General features: G+C 43.2%; 1 protein-coding gene across 1 annotated transcript in view; it reads right to left on the reverse strand.

The window, feature by feature from the left end:
* Positions 1–18,916, reverse strand: part of HECW1 (HECT, C2 and WW domain containing E3 ubiquitin protein ligase 1) — a 166,664-nt gene that overhangs the window by 99,658 nt on the left and 48,090 nt on the right. The window contains exons 4-8 of the mRNA XM_039235666.1: positions 16,770–16,912; positions 13,821–13,921; positions 11,049–12,287; positions 5,711–5,812; positions 709–859 (exon numbers count right to left, since the gene is read on the reverse strand). Coding sequence (XP_039091597.1) covers positions 709–859; positions 5,711–5,812; positions 11,049–12,287; positions 13,821–13,921; positions 16,770–16,912 — 1,736 coding nt within the window. The remainder of the gene's footprint in view (positions 1–708; positions 860–5,710; positions 5,813–11,048; positions 12,288–13,820; positions 13,922–16,769; positions 16,913–18,916) is intronic.

Below are 18,916 nucleotides of genomic sequence, written 5' to 3' on the forward strand. Positions count from 1 at the left end.
CTATGTAGGGTCTCATTTACAGGTTAAAAACAAAATGACATCTTTACAAGTTGACAAGAAAGGGTCTAGCTTTTAGAAAACGTAATTCTCTAAAAGTGTTTTTAAAGATTTCTTTTTCTAAGAAATTTTAGGAATTACTTTTTAGCTTTTTAGGAATTATTATTTTTGAATATATAGTAATTAGGGCATTAGGGTAAACATGAATACAGTGATTCATGATATAGTTGTTTTTTTTTTTTTCCTCCAGGTACTTTTTAGTATTCTGTGGAACCATCCTTGACATGTTTTCAGCTGTTTGAGTTCTGGACCCTTTCAAGAGTCTCATATGGACCTGTCAGACAGAAAAATGTGCATCCATGCGTAGTTTTGCATACAATGTCTGCAGGGTTCATGGGACAGGGGCACCCTCAGTAAATATCAGGGTGGTTCTAGGGCCTTTGGTTAAGAACACCTATTTTCAAGCTTGTGCCATCAAGAAGTTCAGAGGATTGTCTGTGTTTAAATGACATTCAGACTTTAGCTTGGCTCCTGCCACCAAATTCTGAGTCTAGCTCTCCAAGTACCTACTGTAAATGGGTTTCTTAAGACACATAATGACTTCCCGGTCTCCTCATACAACTGAGCAGAAAAGTGTAAGAGGGGGTTTCTCTGGTTGCCATTTTCCTTTCCCAGTGGTTCACAGGGGCTCACTGCATGCTGATCACCAACCGCCTGTTGAGCTGCTCCATCTGCTGGATGGACCCTGATCTCCGCATCCCGTCAGGGGTGGCTGCTGCTGTCGGCCGCTGCCAGGTGGTCGTGCGGTTCACGTGGTCCACATAAAAGACCCGCCCATGACTGTCGATGCGAGCTTCCCAGTCTAGTGTGTAATAAAAAGGCAAAAAGAAAAATCAAAGACAAACTACTGATTCACATGAAACAGATACCACTTCTAGGTCTTCTGCGGGAAGAACTCCCTGTTGGTTACTTGCAGAAGGCCAGACACTGTCTGCAGCACCTGCCATGACCTCCGAGGTATGGGTACTGAACTGGCATTCCAAAAGAGAGCCTCCTGGAGTCAGCCTCTCTGCTGGGTCATTTTGAACAGTAATTGTGTTTCCTCAAGTATGACCTGTGTTAAAAAGTCTAGTATTTCCTAAAGAGAAAGTCTGGGGTTTCCTTTATTTCTTCCTTTAACTATTTCCATCCCGTCAATCTTGTTGGCTACCTAACCTACAGCTGGAAGCCTGGAAGCATCCTGCACTGAGAGTGCACAGTCTGATGCTGGCGAACTTTTTTTGCTAAATCTGAGGGCCAGCAACTAGTGGGTGAGGGAATGATGGCCCTCACATTCAAACACCTTTAACTACAGTTCTAAGATACTGTACCTGAAAGTTCAGATGACCTCTATTCAATACTTAGCAACCTTGATTGATTGCCATTCCTCGAGAAGAAGAATGGGCGGATTTGATCCCTTCAAACCATCCTTTGGACAAGTTGTAGGTTCACAGTGTATATTCAACCCACCTGTGACTGCCAAATATCTCTTCACAAAACAAAACAAAACAAAACCAATAACAACTATTAACACACATCAACCTCTTAAGTACTTCTTTGTTGATAAATAACCATTGCAAACAGCAGAGGGAGCCCAAGATAAAGATAAATTCCTTTACTTCTCAGATTTCAAAACCAATAGACTAAAATGTAGAAGCATGGATGATACACTACATAATACATTTGGGGGCGGGGTGGGTGGGTGGAAAAGTCCTCGAAACTGGGAGAGCTGGAAATAATACATACATATCTGAACTTCACACACAAGAGCGATGTCTGCTGTACAGCAATGGGCAAAAGCTTTTGGAGTCCACATATGAAAACGTGGTGGAAATAACAGCTTCATGATAAAGTTATGCTGAAAAATGCATTTGATTAAAGAAGACAAAGCAAAAATGGCTGCAAATGGAGGAAAATTATTCAGCCTTTTAAGTGAGAAAAGCCATAGCTTTTGGGAGTAGGTCAGATATTAACAATTCTATTAAAAAATGATCATTCAGGTAATGACATAGCAACTCTCAATTTTTTTTAATGAAAAAAATCAATGTATTTGGTATAATTTTGGTTCTGTATGTGCATGGTACATCTGTTTGTGATGATAGTGGCTTATGTCTGACATTTACTTGAGGAATTGTCTAATAATGCCCAATGAAAGCCAAAATACCAGGAAACAGCAAATTTACCTTATCTAAGACAAACTGAAGGAAAGCGCAGTCAGATTGTAAAACTATATTCTAGGAGGTGTTGATTGAAATTGACTACTAGATAATCCAGCTCAACTGTTAGTTGTAAATGTTAATTAGCTCACTGATGAAATTGTGCATATATGAAACTACAAGGTGGTTAATGTTGGAATTTCAGTGATTCCCAAATTAGTAGCAATTGGACATTTTTTTTTTCTTGAATTCAACATGACCATCTTCCAACTAAGAATGAACATTAATCTTTGAAAAGTACTGTGGTATCTGGTTCAATTGAACACCCTCTTCCCAACACTCCCTATGAGTGACACTATGTCAAGTTCCCTGGACACACTGCTGAGAAACTAATGCCTTCGCCCTCCAGGTTCCCATAGTAAAGGAAGTCTTTCTTCAAAGACTGAATTTCTTCATAAATTCACTAAGGGAAAAACTAGAGAATGGTGCAGTGGTAATAACAACTTCGCTGCACAAGTTTCCATATTTCCAAATCTCTCATGGAAAAAGATGGCAAGCCAGGTGTGCTAATTACAAATGCATACTGCTAAGTTCTTACAAATATTCAGAAAGTAATAGCTAAGTGTACTTATAGATTGTAAGTGTATTTTCTGGGTTGCTTTGTAAAGAATTTACTTTCACATATTGTGTAAAGAAAGACAGAACTTCAGGCCTCAGCATATGCTGATGGACTTGGGACTGCGTTGTGTAAATAGATTCCTGCCAGTGATTACGTTCATGATGGTGGGACAAGTTAGGGTTATTCATTTGTGACTTAAAGACCTATAAGATACAGATGTATATATCTTCCATGAAGTCTAGGAACAGCCTAGAGCCCAATAATGTATTATCTTTAGTTATTATACCAATAAAAACCTGTGAAACTGTTCCTCCCCCTTTTTTCTTTTTACTTTAACAAATGCAATACCATGTTTGTAGCCTAGACCTTTCTCTTGAACTTTAGCCACACATCCCTTTGCCTTCCTGACATCACTAGCTGGATGACATCTCCAGTATAACTTGACCAAAACCACGCTTCAGATCTTTCCCACCCAAACTTGCTCTATCATCAGCCTTACCTTCCCATGTTGGTTGAAGGCAATTCTATCCTTCTAGGTTAAAATTCTTGAGGTCATTCTTGATTCCTAACTTTGTCTCACACATCACATCTAATCTGTCAATGAATCTACCAACAAAATATACTGTCTAAAACTCGACCACTCCTCGCCACCTCCACTGCTCCCACCTTGGCCCAAGCCACCACTGCCTCTTACTGGGCCACGGTAATAACCTTATGTTGGATCTCATGCTTCTGTCCTCTCTCTCCAAATTTAATGCCAGCAGAGCAATCACAGAAACCTAAGTCAGAGAATATCATTTCTCTGACCTACATCTACAATGTTCCCCCTTTATCCAGAGTAAGAGCCGAAGCTCTTAAGTGATCCAGGTCCTGATATCTCCCTGACCTTTTCATCCACTGCTTTCTCCCTTCCTAAATCTGCTCCAGACACACTGTATCCTCGCTGTTCCTCAAACCTACCAGGCAGGCTGTTCTCTTTTCTCAGAAGGCTCTTCCTCCCCAAGGATAACCTTCTTACCTCCTCTAAGCCTAGTTTCAAATGTTGCCTCTCAATGAAGCCTACCTGACCATCCTATTTAAAATGGTAAACCAGCCACCACCACATACTCCAAATCCCCCTTACCATGCTCTGTTCATGGTAATGCTCTTCCATAGCATTTCTTACCATCTAACATGTTATACTATTGCCTCATTCACTCTTCTTATTAGTCATAGGTCTCCGTCAGACTATAAGCTCTATGATGGCAGGGACCTTTGGTATGTTTTGTTTACCTAAAATAGTACTTCACACAGAGCAAGGATTTAATGAATATTTGGTGAATGAATATCAGTAATGAAGTTATCCATGTACTACCTGAGACTATCTAAGAAAATTCTGTGGTAAGGCTTCACTACCAGCCTTTGTAGTATTTTTTCAGTGTTGCATGAACAGAGAACTGAAACCCATGAGCTTGTTGTCATTACTGAAAGCAGCTTGTATAAATCAACTCTTTAAAATAGACTTAATGTTCAATTATTTACAAGGTTTGTATATAAAACTAGTTATTACTCTTGCATGGATTGGGAGTCAATTCATGCATACATGTATTGGTAGGTTATTTATTGTGTGGAAAGTGTTCCTTTACTGGAGAGAACATGGTATAGCTATTTTTACATAAGTGCTAAGTAGAAAGTATGGTGACACTTAAATTTTACTAGTCATTTGTGGACTATCCATAAATCAATGTATAAAGAAATCAGGTATCAAAAGTTAAAGAACACAATATTTGCCTTGAACTCTCCCAAATAAATATGGTGTTTTTAAAAAATATTTACATATTCAAGGTATTTATTGCTTTGTCAGTGATAAATTACAACTGAATAGGACTAGACTGGTGTAAATGCAAAATATATAACATTATCAAGAATAAATGAATTAGGGAATAAGGGTTTTTTCTTACGAAAATTGTAACCTACTGATGTAAGCACAAAGAATGTAAAGAAACATAGATTCCTTGCAACCTGGAAAGATTCTGTAGTTGTAAAATCGATCAAATCTTAAAGGTTACATTTTTATGAAAAACAAGCTTAAACCAAAACAGAGATGTTCTAGAATTATTCATGAACACATATAATGCTAGGTGAATGCATAATGTATGGGGGATCAGTTCCTTCTTAGAAATGTATTATCATGTAGTATTATAAGGTTAAAGCTGGAATGATTATCTAGGGACTACCTAGTCCTGACCTAGCATTTAGCTAATGAGAAAATTAAGGCTATGCTTCACAAATAAGAAAACTGAGTCTCTGAGATATTAAATGAGTTCCCCCAAGTTCAAATGATTAGTTAAATAATAATTAGTTTTGCAGTTACCAGGAGAAAATGATGTGGCATAGCATCCCTAAAGATGAATATTTTTTTCTGGAAACCCCTAAGAACTACAGAAGAAGTTTGAGACTGTCACCTATTGATGAAAGTTAACAGTAAGGAAAACGCAAGTTCTTGCATCCTGCTGGGTTGAATATTTCATTATATGGAGGTGCCTGTGACATAACAGATCCAATGGAGAACAACAGAATTATTCTATCTTGATCTGTGAACTTTTAAATATAAAATAGTAAAATTTAGGACTTAAAGGTCAGGTACAGTTTGCAAGGACTAGCCAAGTCTTGTAAAGAAATACTCTCTGTTTTAGAAAGTGAGGGGGCACTGAAGGTCCTGGGTTATGTCTTCAAGACCACATACTGAAACCATTAGTCAGAAACACCCCATTTTTATAGTAGGTGCCATATTGATTTTTGATCACAGTGTGAGGTATGGAGTTGGGGAAGAGTTTGGATGTGTACATACAAGTTCATACTGACCTGTTTAGACTTGATAGGAAGAATTAAGACATAGATTTTAAAAACTAAAGCTTACTTGGTGGAAGAGGCTCATCGATTGTTGGGTAGTGATGATGTTCAGGCCTCAAGGAAGGAAGCTGGCTTACTGGCTGGGAATTATGGAGTATAGGACATTCACCTACGGACAAGATAGTCAAGACATTCAGATTCACTCATTGCTGTAGCAACACCATCAAAACAGCATGACTGTAAAACAAACTAGTACAAGAAAAAGCTTCCAGGATGGGCAATCTGTTTTTTACATCAGTTTGCTACATTCACAGTCATTCGTGAGAGAGGGAGTAGAGGGTGCTTTTTTGTTTCAAACCCCAAAGAAAATACAGACTTCATGACTATGATCTGTACCACACAGACCAATATGTGGAATCAGGGTCTGATTCTGTAACCACCTGACTTTTCTTCATGGGAAGGTGACATCATGACAGGGACACAAGAGAAAATGAGCAGAGCCTGACTTCAGCCCAGCTAAAGAAACAGGCCTGTTGGAGGGAGGTGTGGTACTTCTAAGGTCCCATAAAAGCTTGGGGAGCCCATGTAAACCCATAGGTCCTTATCTGGATAGGTTTCATCACAGGGCTGCTAAGTGGCTGTTCTTCAGGTTTTGATTTTGGAATGAGATTCTTAGATGATGACTTTCCAAGATGGGGCTGAGAAATTGGTGGGCCAAGAAGGCAAATTCCTGTAGTATGGGAGCTTAGTGGCTGGGGTGGGGAGCCAAGCAGCTATGGGATCTTGGGATTGTCCCAGATAGTCTTGAGGAAAAACCAGACAAGTCAGGGTGCTCTGGAAAGAGAAAAGGACAAAAGACGAAGGAAGTAGATAAGAGGCAGGAAGACTGAGACAGAAAAACTTGAAACACAGAAGTGGGATAGAAGGAAGAAAGATCGACATGGAGAGATTTTGGAAATAGACATATCCACAGAACACATGCCTCAATTATTATCGACGTAGCTAATATTATTGTCAGTCACACTTATGATGGACTGAACAATGTCCTAAAATGATGTTCCTATCTCAGGGCGTCCTCAGGTCCTGGTAATACTGCCTGAGAGTGGCTATGTAGAAGGCAGGCCAAATCACCAGCTGTTTGGGGCACACCATCAGAGGCAATTGCTCTTGACCTTTAGAGAACTAGAAGGGCCGTAAGACCGAGACCATTCAGACTAGTATCCCTCCAGCTCACACACTCCTGGCTGTCTCAAAATAGCCCCTGTTAGCCAGAGGACAAAGGTCAGGCCTTCTCCTTTCTCTGCCCTCGATGGCTGATCCAAATACTAAGTGTTCCATTAACCCTTGGGTCAAAAAGGATAGAAACTGAAAAACGGTGTTAAAATCTTTATGGGATCTCAAATTTCAAATACTTCCTGGACTGTCCATACATGGAAAGGATGGTAATTTCTTCTCATTCTGGATCCATAAAACTGATTAAAAAAATGAATTAGGAAGGGAGTTAGGCTGGTTTAATTTAGCAGTTTGATTCCTAGAGCTAACTGTAAAGCAGAAACGGGTGTATTCAGGAACAAGGGGTCCTTCTAAATGTTAAGTATACAGTATGGTTTCTTGTGCAAACTGGTATGTGACTCGAATCCTGGGGTAGAGTCTCAGGGCACAGCTGCTGTGAACCAACTCCTGCGTCAGATAGGGGTTCTGCTCTTAGAGGATCTCACACTCATGTTTGTCTTTTATGTGTCTTGTGTCAGAAACGAAAAAGCAATGGCACAGTTGTTATGTCACCAGCTGCTGCATTTTCAATTTGGTTTCTTAAAAAGAACAACAAACTTACCTCTCGTAATTAATTCAACCAATCAGGTTAATTACTCCTCCAAGCTAGTGGGAACATAATATTGCCGCTTGCTGGGGTTAATGGAGCTGACCCCACCTGCTTGTGAACCCCAAGCAAATGCAATGATGTGACGGGCGCAACTCAGCCTACTGAATGGATGCAGCGCACGAAGCAGCAAGCGATTCTGTTCTGCAGAGGCCACGGCTCCACACACTCACCCTTGCCTCAAACACAAAGCAAGTGCTCAGACCTGCTAGAATCCCTGAGAAGGAAGCATATTCCACTTTAGAATTAGCCTCACCACTTATCTGCCTGGGAGCACCCTCACTCGGTGAGAGCCAAGTGCTTCATATGTATCATCTCATCTAACCCTGCCCATAACCCTTTGAAATAGATTCTACCTCTGCACCCACTTCACACCAGGGCATAGAGCATTCAGGTAACTCGATTTGGGTATCACAGCCAGGAGGTAGTGGGGCTGAATTAAACTCAGGAGGCCTGACTCCAGGGCCCAAGCTCAAATCGCAACTTTATATTGCTCTTTTCATTCGATCTGTGGACAGTTTTTTTAAAAAAAATATTTTATGTTGTGGTTAAAAAGGAGGTTTTTACAGAGGGGAAAAAAGCACAAAAACTACATACAGAACACATCTTCCGTAAATTGCTGCAGACACAGTTTTGAGGGCATGGGTATGGTAAGTGTACAGTGGCTAACTTACTGAAAGAATCTGCAATCTTTGAAGTCACAGTAAAGGGACACTAGCGATTCTTGTGGAAGAAGATCTTGTGCAAATATCATGGGGGTTGTGGTGAAGCCCTGCTTTCTTGGAGCATGTGCCAGTGAGGGACAGAACCACATCACTGACACAGGTAGCTCAGGGGCTCACTGCTGACAGGGGAGAAGACGGGCTGCGAAGAAGACATGTGCTAACATATGCCCTGCCTTCGTGAGATTGGACGAATCTTCAGGTTGCCACTTGCAACCACCTGAGTGAAGCTTGTAGGTGCTTCTTAACCTCTTTTGAGTTTAAAGTCTGCAGAATTCAAGGGGCGCCTGGGTGGCTCAGTCGGTTAAACGGCCAACTTCAGCTCAGGTCATGATCTCATGGTTCGTGGGTTCAAGCCCCGTGTCAGGCTCTGTGCTGACAGCTAGTTCAGAGCCTGGAGCCTGTTTCAGATTCTGTATCTCCCTCTCTCTCTGACCCTCCCCTGCTCGTGCTGTCTCTCTCTCTCAGAAATAAATAAAACATTAAAAGAAAGATTTTTAAAGTCTGCAGAATTCAGAAATGCCTTTAGAAACTTCCCTGCAAAGACTTCCACTATGGCTTTGAAATGTTTTCCTGTCCTTTGTGTTAATGAGGTTTCTCCCATTGGGCTGTTAGTCCCTCAAAGGCATGGGCAGTATTTTGTTTTGTTTTTGTAATGCCTTTATATAAAGGCAATTGTAGACTGAGCCAATTTTCAATTAACCACATGTGGGTTGTCTTCCAACATAGTGGTCAAAATATACACCACAGGCTGCAGCAGGTTGACAAACTACGAATCTGGCCTTGTTTTTATATGCCTCTGAGCTAATTACATTTTTAAATGTAAAACTGTTTTTTTAAAAAAAGGCAGCCTTTGGTGAGAAGAGTGGTTGCTTGATTTTACCTCTTGATCTACAAAGACTGAAATATTTACCATCTGGCCCTTTACAGAAAAAGTTTGCCGACCTCGGGACTAAATATCCCTGCCAGCTTCTAGTTGCACCCTTTATGTGTATATCCCCAAATCTCCTTATACTACAATTATTTTTAATTCTGTTAATAATTGCTGAGCGCCCTTCACAGTTTCTGACATTGATCCATCTCCCTGTGCTCAGCATATAGCATCTGGCCCAGAACAAAGGGACTCAAATCATCCTCATTAAAGACAGGAATGGTCCATCCCATTTTCAATTGTGCCTTTCCCTACTGTATGCCACTATGGTCTTCCTCTCTGTTTCTCTTTCTTTACCAGTCTCTTCGCACGTCTCCTTTTACCACGTACCACTTTCTGAAATGTAGAATTGGGCACTGCTGAATACTCAGGATGAATTTTTGTGCTCACTTTGGTTTCTGTAAAAATTCACAGATGCCAGGCATTTGTGTGGATGCTAGAATGAAACATAAAGAAAATACTGTTCTGGCCCTTGATGAGCTTACAATCTATAGACATCACCTTTGTTTGGAAGCAAATATAAGCAGTAGAACAGAAAAATAGCAGAATCTATAGTTTTCGCTCTTAAAACAACTGAATTATTTCATATTATTATGTGACCTTTGAATTATATCCCACATGTCACTGTCACTTGACTGGAAGATGGTTCCCAATTCTGGATAAAGAAATGTGAGTTAATTTTATATATGATTCCACAGGTATGACTAAGAAGAAACATCTTTAGTTAAAATACAGACTACATTTTAAACCTGAAGGTAGAGGCTTTTAGGTTAGAATCCCACTTGAAACAAAGTGATTTACGAATTCCCGTTATTTTTCCTTCCATTAGCCAAAATAGCCAGAACAAAACAAAACAAAACAAACAAACAAAAAAACAACAAAAAAACAGAACCATAATTAACTCCTATAGCTTGGTAATGTAATTTGAAATCAGAGAGCCTGATGCCTTCAGCTTTGTTCTTCTTTCTCAAGATTGCTTTGGCTATTTGGGGTCTTTTATGGTTCCATATAAATTATAGAGTCGTCTGTTCTATTTTTATGGAAAATGCCATTGGAATTTTGATAAAGATTGCATGGAATCTTGCAATCTTGCAATAATATTGCTTTGGGTACTGTGGGCATTTTAACAATAGTGATTCTTCCAATCCCTCAGTATGGAATATCTTTCCATTTATTTGTGTCTTCTTCAATTTCTTTCATTAACGTCTTGTAGCTTTTCAAGAAAAAAGGGAACAGATTGATGGTTGCCAGAGGCAGGAGTGGGGATGAGAGAAATGAGTGGATGTTTTTGATTTTGGATTGAACAACAGTAAAAGCAAACCAAACCAAACCAACAATAACGAGAACTGAGCAGACAGAAATCATAACAAATATATGTAAGCTATACATATCCGTATGTACACAAGCTGAGTTAAATTCTAAAGCAGAGGTAAAATCAACGTTCTTTCAACTGATCTTAACATTTATGGCTAATCTTCAGGATGTTCTGGGAAGTTAGCAGATATTAACACATTATCCGCCGAGGGCTGAGGAGTATTTTCTGCTTCTCTCACGAGACCCTATCTTTGGTGCTCTGGTCACTGTCAAGCCTAGAAGGGTCCACACGTACGCTGAGCAATTCTAACGGTTAGTTAAAACGGACGCACACGTACGAGTGCACACTCACGTGGGCGCTCTGGTCGTGACTCGGTGTGTGTGTGCCCTCCGCAGTCGCGGACACTTACATACACGGAGACACACACGCACACAGACGGGGACGGGACAGGCGCACGCGGCCCAGCAACCCCCCCGGGGCCCGCTCCTCTCACGCGGCGTGGGGGCGCGCGGGGACCCCCGCCGGGGCCACACCCCGGGGACCCGCGGGCGGGCTAACCTTCTCTGCGGCGGCTTGGCCCCGCCGCGGGGGCCTCCAGCCCTTCCCCGGTTCTGGCCACGCCGCCGGCGGGGGCGGCCGGCTCGTCGGGCCACGGCCCCGCGCCGTCGGCCGCCTCGGCGTCCAGCTCCGGGCTCTGCGCCGAGTCGGGCGCGGATTCGAACGCGCTGTTGTCCTCGTCGTCGTCGTCCTGCGACGAGAAGACGGTGCTCTCGGACATCTTGGCGCTGTCCACGGAGGAGAAGCGCGTGTGGCTGGCGAACCTGCCGCCGCCGTAGCACGAGGGGCTGTAGCACGAGGCGCTGTAGCAGGAGCTGCTGTAGCACGACGAGCTGTAGCACGACGTGTCGCAGCCCTCGCAGCTGTGCCCGCCGCCCTGCCGGGGGCTCGAGTCGCTCTCGCTGCCCGTGCTGGGCGGCGCGTCCGCGTCCGCGCCCAGGCCGTCCGCGGGGCCGCGCTCTCCGACGGGCGGCGGCGCGGCGGCCAGCGTGTCCGCCTCGCTCGGCGCCTCCTTCTCGGAGGCGTCGCGCAGCGTGGCCTCCTCGTCCGCGCCGTCGTCGCTCGCGGCGCCGCCGCCCTGGGCGGACGGCAGGCTGTGCAGCAGCGTGTGGATGCGGATGTAGTGGCTCCGCGGGGTCTCGGGGTCGCCGCAGGCGGACGCGATCACCGTCTCCAGCTCGGACACCGGCAGGGAGCACGGCCTGCTCTTCCGCTTCGCCGAGGCCCGCAGCTGCAGCCTGTGCTCCCCCTGCCCCAGGGCGGACACGTCGCCCTCCGCCGCCGCCTCAGCAGCCGCCGCCGCCGCCGCCTGCTCCCCGCCCCCCGCGCGGCTCTCGGCGGCCGCTCCCTCCGCCTCGGGCTCCGCGGCGCCGCCCGGGCCGCCGCCGTCGTCCCGCAGCCCCGCGGGCGGCGCCTCCCCGCCCGCCTCCAGCCGCTCGGCCGGTCCTCCCGCACTCGGGGCGGGCGCGGCGCCCTCGCGCCCCGGGCCCAGAAGCTCCCCAGAGCCGGCGGCTCCCGCGCAGCCCGCGCCGTCGTCTCCGGCCTCGCCGCCGCCGCCGGCCGCTCCCTCAGGCGGCGCGGCCGGCTCCGGGCTCCCGCTCCCCGCAGCGTCCGCCGCGCCGCCCTGCTGGCCCGGGGGCCCCGGCGCCCCGCCGGGAGGCTCCCCGCCGCGGCTGCTCGCGGGGCTGTCCTGCACGTCCGCGGGCTCGGGCTCGGCGCTCAGCGACGTCTCCTCGTCATCTGCGGGCGAGAAGGAAAGGGCACGTGTAAGGGAGAGCGCGTGGCGGGTCGTGAGTGTGCCCGCCGTGCACGCGTGCTGAGGGGCCCCGGCGTGCGGCGGCTGCACGCGGGGCTGGAGGGCTTCCCGCAGGCCAGGGCTCCGCTGCAGCGGACCCTTACGGACTGCTCCTTCCGCTAATGACAATTTGCTATTGGGATAGAGATCAGGATTCTGTTTCAAGGGAATTCATAGTTTGGGTAAAACTATGCAGAGCTAGAACTACCCAGTTCCCGGCACATGGCGGGCGCTCAGCACGCTGGCTTCGGGGAACACAGCAGAGAGGCCGTGGGGTTTAGACGGCCTTGCGCCTGGCAGGCAAGGCTAACACTTGCTCAGAGTGTTTCCTCTGGCTGGGTCCCCAGCTGGCAGAACCGGAAAGCTGGGTTCTTAGCAACTACAGAGGAGAAAATGGCCAGCTGAGGGGAGCGGCCAAGGGCCTTCAGTAGCTCAGCCCCGGGGGTTTCCGATATTTGGAGGTGGTTGCAATGGAAAAGAAACAAGGTCCCTACATCAAGCAACCATTCAAGGAGCGGCCACCACTGTTTACATCTTCCTTCCCCCAAGTGCTTTATCTATTGGATGCCAGCCCAGTGTGAACTTCCCACTTCAAAAGCACTAGTGCAATAGACTCATTGAAGCAGAATGATCTCTCTTGGTGAGCCACAAGGCCTCTTTTTTTTTTTTTCTACAGTGGAGGAAGAGTCCATTTTATTCTCAGGATGAAGAAAAGGCTGAGTGAAAGGACCGAACAGTCAGCATGTTTTCTTACAATCGTCATTATATATTGGGCATAGACAGGTACACTGGACTTTAATGAGTGGGCAGTGATAAACTCCAGACCTTGAGTTTTCAAAGTCTCATTAGCTTGAACAGCAAGTCATAAATGTGGCCCGGAAGGACTGGCTACTTCTCAGCACGATCTACACTTAGTATGGGGGTTCAGGAGAAGAGCAAAAGTGCAATTCTGAGGCATCTCATCATTCTCATTTGGAAAAATGTTTTGGCTTGAAAAACTGGACACTGGATGATTCTGAAGTTTTCTCTCCAACTTATGTTTTTCATTGTGCCCTGTGATAAATCCATTAGATAATAATAGTTCTTCATTAATATGATATGTGTCACATTCATTCATTTTCTCATCCATTCATTCATGTATGTAATGATTAAGTATCTGTTGAGCACCTCCTATGTGGGTGCGGGGGGTAAAATGATAAACCAGACATGGCTCCATACCCACACTGGCCTCATTTTCAGTTCCCACTCCACTGTCTACCCTCTACCTTTGGGTCACCAGAATGAAGAGGAGCCTCTCAATCAAGGGGACAGCAATCTGGCTTCCAGAACAGATCACTGGCTTCTGGGCCTCAAATGGAGAAGAGAGAGAACCACAAAACCTAAGACATGTCTGGAGAGAACCATGGTTATTGTACTTTAGAGAAAGGAACCACACTGACCCTCCGCAAGGACGAGACATGAATTCATGCCAAAAATACCTGGGTGGATGGAGGAAGTGATCTCAAATCGGAATTGCAGCTGTCCACTCACATGATCTGTTGGAAGCCTGCGGCCAAGTGTGTAGCTGACCACCCTATCCCTAGAAGGAAAGAAACACCATTACAGATCTGATCAATATCTCTCCTTAAAGATTATACAGCATGGTTTCAATGCCTGCAGGTGAAGTAGGCAAGCCTAGGGAGGCCCTGCTAATAGGAGGTGATGATCCACTCAGGTATATAGAAAATGGTCTTAAGGTAAAGATGGGAAATTACATCTGCTCAACAACAATGTAAAATTTCAAGGAAATCCTTCTTGAATATTCTAAAGCAGGAGTCAGCAAACCACCTATTTTTAAACAGCCATGAGCTTTTTATATCTTAAAATGGTTGTGAAAAAGCAAAAAAAAAAAAAAAGTAATATTTTGTGACACGTGAAAATGGAATGAAATTCAAATTACAGTTCCTCAAATAAAAGTTTTATTGGAGTGCAGCCATGCTTATTAATTTACTTATCGTCTGGGGTTGCTTTCATGCTACAATGGCAGAGTTGAGTAGTTGGGACAGAGACTGGATGGTCTACAAAACCTAAAATATTTACTACCTGGCCCTTTGCAGAAAGTTTCCTGTCAACCTGTGTTCTAAGCCAAAAGAACCCCCCCCCCCAAAAAAAAAAACAACAACAATGATAACAACAAAAAAGGCATGGATATCTTTGCTTGCTTTTCCTGTGCAGGCTGACATTTTCCAAATATGCCCTTAATAATGGACATCACCAGCAACAGATGCATGTCTTGCGGCACATATACATAATGTCTACGGAAGATGCCGTCATGGTTGCCAGAGTCACCTCCTCCATGTGAGGAGCTGTGGAGTGCTTCAGAAGGGGGCTTGCTGCAGGATGGACAGCAGCAAGACTTGTAGGCTGGTGTCCAACTACACCAACACTATGGCCCCATATACACACCTTGAAACTCCACCCTGAAGTCTGGCATCATCCCCTCTGCCCCCTCGGGGCAATTTCTCAATTGCTAAGAAGAAAGTTATCCAGGGGAAGTCAACTTGAAACTTCGCTTTTATAGTTCCATCAACAATGTAGCTTCAGCAGAGTACATTGCCTCCCCACCAGGGCCTAATTAGGAAAGGTTACTACCCTGGGATATTCAAGAATTAACAAATCCAGTTTACATCATCATCAGCATCATCAAGACATATTCCCAAACTATTGGTTACTCAGATGATTCTGTATTCATTCCACTTATTCACTGGTCACATTAAAATCTAAAGGTAAATCACTTGCTGGTAGGGTTTTAATGTTTCTAGAAAAGACCAGCATTATGCAACAACATATATCCCAATGACCCACTGACTTAATATATTTCTTTGATAAACCATAGTTTAGTGTTTGAAGTTCCTAGGAGATCCATTAAATAAAACATTATATGCAAGAAAAACAGAATCACAATATTTTGTTTATTTAGAAAGGGCTTTGGTCAATATTATGAAGCAAATTGCTATGACCATAGGAAAGAGGTCCTGAACCCAAAGCCTAGTTGAAATCAGCAGAGACCTAAAGACAATCAGGCATTGAGGCTGAAACTAAACTTGTTATGCTTCGCATTTATTCCAGGCTTTTCTTTCTTTTTGCTTCTCACCCATTTTATCAACAAATATCTTTTAAGCCTGTGCCATGTGAAAAGTGACACAGTTGATACAAAGCATGTAATGCAGGGGCCTGCCTTTGAATAACTTATATCCAGCCAGAGGCATAAGGCAGGACTACTAAATAAAAAGTTCAAGGCGGCCAGTGATATCCCACATGCAGCTGACCTGGTCTGTTTACAGGACTTCAGGGCAAGCAGAGAGCCATTGAAAGGTTGCGGTGTTACAGGCAAAAGAATCAAGGGAGCCTTCTGAGTTGTCTTTAAGTCACGTAATATGCCATTTTAAAAAATGAACAGTTTGGAGTAGTTTAGTCTCTATGTACCAGGGACTCCTTTGCATTCTTTGTGTACATTTGTTTGCTTAGTTAATCCTCACAGCCATAAATGGAAAGTGCAAGCACTGTGTTTGACACATGGCTGTAGCTCCATACATGTCTCTGCCTTTGGCTTGAGAGTTAACGGTATGTGTATATGCACACAGCTGTACACGTGGTTCTAATTAAATTGTCCCTATGATCATCATTAGTGATTCCAAAGTCCTGAAAATCCAAAATGCTTTAAATGAAGACACTTGGAAATTCTGTAAATTCTCCTCATTCCTGTGATATCATTCTAAGGATTACATGAATGTAAGGATAGTATACTTATATGGCCAGAGAGCCATATGTAGTGTTTTCAAATAGAGTAGCTGTTAACTAAGGAAACATATATTATATATAAATATTTTCCCTTGTAAGAGTTCACTTTAATGGGAATCATGAGTGGACATGAATGTAAAAGATACAGACACATTCTTATATACAACTGAATTCTGCAAGTAACATAATTGCAGTTGTCCATGACAACTCATGCTTTTAAAATTTCATACATACTATCTAGCATTTTCTATAAGTACCAGCATTTTCTAAGTCTCTCTACTCTAGTAACCCAGCATTTGATCTTGTAATACAAACATCTCAAATGATTAAATCCCACAAGCAGAAATAATATTCTTCATGCTAAAACAAATGTTAATTTCTACCTGTTGAGAAAAATGCTGTATTAAGGGATTCTTTCAATATTGTCTTAGGATTTTCTGCTCTCTTGTGTAAGTAACCAGTGGTACACAGACAAGGGGAAAGGGAAGGGTTTGTTTAATAGAATGTTGTAGCCTGAGCAGTAGAATTAATGAGAGAGGCCAAGGAGATTCAATACCACCACGAGACTACATTATTGCAGCTTGCAGGCCTCCCTTCGCCAGCTCGCTGAAGCCTTAGTGATAGTGAGGTCTCAGTCACAGGTTTACCCTATGGCGTGTCTCTCCAGAAGTCTTTGAACAGGCATCGACAGCTTTCCCAAGAAGCGCTTGATGATGGGGCGGCTCTTAGCAAACTTGTCTTTCACCTCAATTTCCAGTACATCAGTGGGCAAAGACACAAAGCTGAATTGCTGCAATGAAATAATAGGTCACATTAATTAACTGAGAGGTGCAAAGGCTGGCCAATTCCCAGCCCATCTGCCTTGGATGAGGTCATTATAAAATATCCTGGTGGCAATATATATATCAAGGTCTTAGAAATACTGTGAGTCCCGTTTATTCAGTAAATGAGTAACAATAACATTGAGGTACTTCTTCAATGTTTAGAAATAAGACTATTCTCTGAGATTTAAATAATAAAAACAACTCACCTTTAGGAGAAAGAATCCACTTAGGCCTCACTATACTAAAGGTATTAACATATTTAGAGAAAGAACAAGCACAAACTCACCTATTATTAAGGAAATGCACTTTAAACAATAACAAAATACCCCTTTTTTATGATTATATCAACTGAGAATGGATCAAGAAGATGAGGTTTATCTATACAATGGGATACTACATGGCAATGAGAAAGAATGAAATCTGGCCATTTGTAGCAACATGGATGGAACTTAAGGGTGTTATGCTGAGTGAAATAAGTCAGGCAAAGAAGGACAGATACCATATGTTTGCACGTATAGGAGGATTAGGAGGAACTTAACGGAGGACCGTGGGGGAGAAGAAGGGGCAAAATAGTTGGGGAGAGGGAGGGAGGCAAACCATGAGAGACTCTTGAATGCTGAAAACAAGCTGAGGGCTGATGGGGGTGGGGGAGAGGAGGAAGGGAGTGATGGGCATGGAGGAGGGCACTTGGGATGAGCACTGGCTGTTATATGGAAACCAACTTGACAATAAACTCTTTAAGAAAAAAAACCCATAACAAAATACCCCTTTTTTATGGTTATAATGGCAGAGATTTAAAAATGTTTGATAGTACCTTGCATTCTTGAGAGTGGGAAAAGAACTCTCACACTGTACTGATGTACAATCCCATTCAATTGCTTCAACCTTTGGGAAGGGAACTGGCAATATTTATTGGCATTTAAGCTGCAAATTCCCTGCAACTCAGAATTCTAATTCTAGAAATTTCCTCTGGATTAATTTGCACAAGTATGCAAATTATATATTTTATAAGGATATTCACTGGACCATTAACCATAGCAAGAGAGTATAAAGACCAAAAATGTCTATCAGTAGGAAACCAGTTAAATTAAGGATACTAAATCTTTGAAATTGACATCTCTGCTGTCATTCAAAAGAAACATGTAAATAAATATGCACCAACATGAATAGATACTTGAAAAACAAAGTAAAAAAGCAAGATGTTAAGAAATGAAGAGTGGGATTTCATTTGTACTTGGAACTGCAAAGAAACTGTCTGGATGGATATACTCCAAACTCAACCCCAGGAGGTAGGTTAGTAAGGAAGACAGAAAGCAGATCTTTTTCATTTGATTCTAAATTGTTCATTTTTAAAGTAACATACCCCATGACTTTTAAAATAAAGGCAACAACAATTAAAGAAGACCGTGACTATTAGAACTTGGCATGGCCAGAAATGAAAGTATAGAAAAGGAATAAACAACCTAACCTTATACCTCAAGGAGCTAGAAAAAGAAGAAAAAGCAAAACCACAAACCAGCAGAATGAAGGAAACAATACAGATTAGAGCAGAAAGAAATGACATAGAAACTTAAAAAAACAATAGAACAGACCAATGAAACCAGGAGTTTATTCTTTGGAAAAAGCCCACCAAAACTGATACATCTCTAACCAAACTCATGAGAGAGAGACAGAGAGAAAGAGAGAGAGAGAACTTAAAATCACAAATGAGAGAGGAATAATAATACCTAACATCATAGATATATAAACAATTGTAAGCAAATATTATGAAAATTTTATGCCAATGAATTAGACAACCTGGAAGAAAAGGATAAATTCCTAGAAACATATAACCTACCAAAATGGGAGCAGAAAGAAATAGAAAAGTTGAACAGACCAATTCAAGGAAATTGAATCACTAGTCAAAAAACTCCCGGGGCGCCTGGGTGGCTTAGTCGGTTAAGCGTCCGACTTTCACTTAGGTCATGATC

Source organism: Hyaena hyaena, unplaced genomic scaffold (assembly GCF_003009895.1).
Source record: "Hyaena hyaena isolate Hyena2069 unplaced genomic scaffold, ASM300989v1 scaffold_101, whole genome shotgun sequence".
NCBI classification, from domain to species: Eukaryota; Metazoa; Chordata; class Mammalia; order Carnivora; family Hyaenidae; genus Hyaena; species Hyaena hyaena.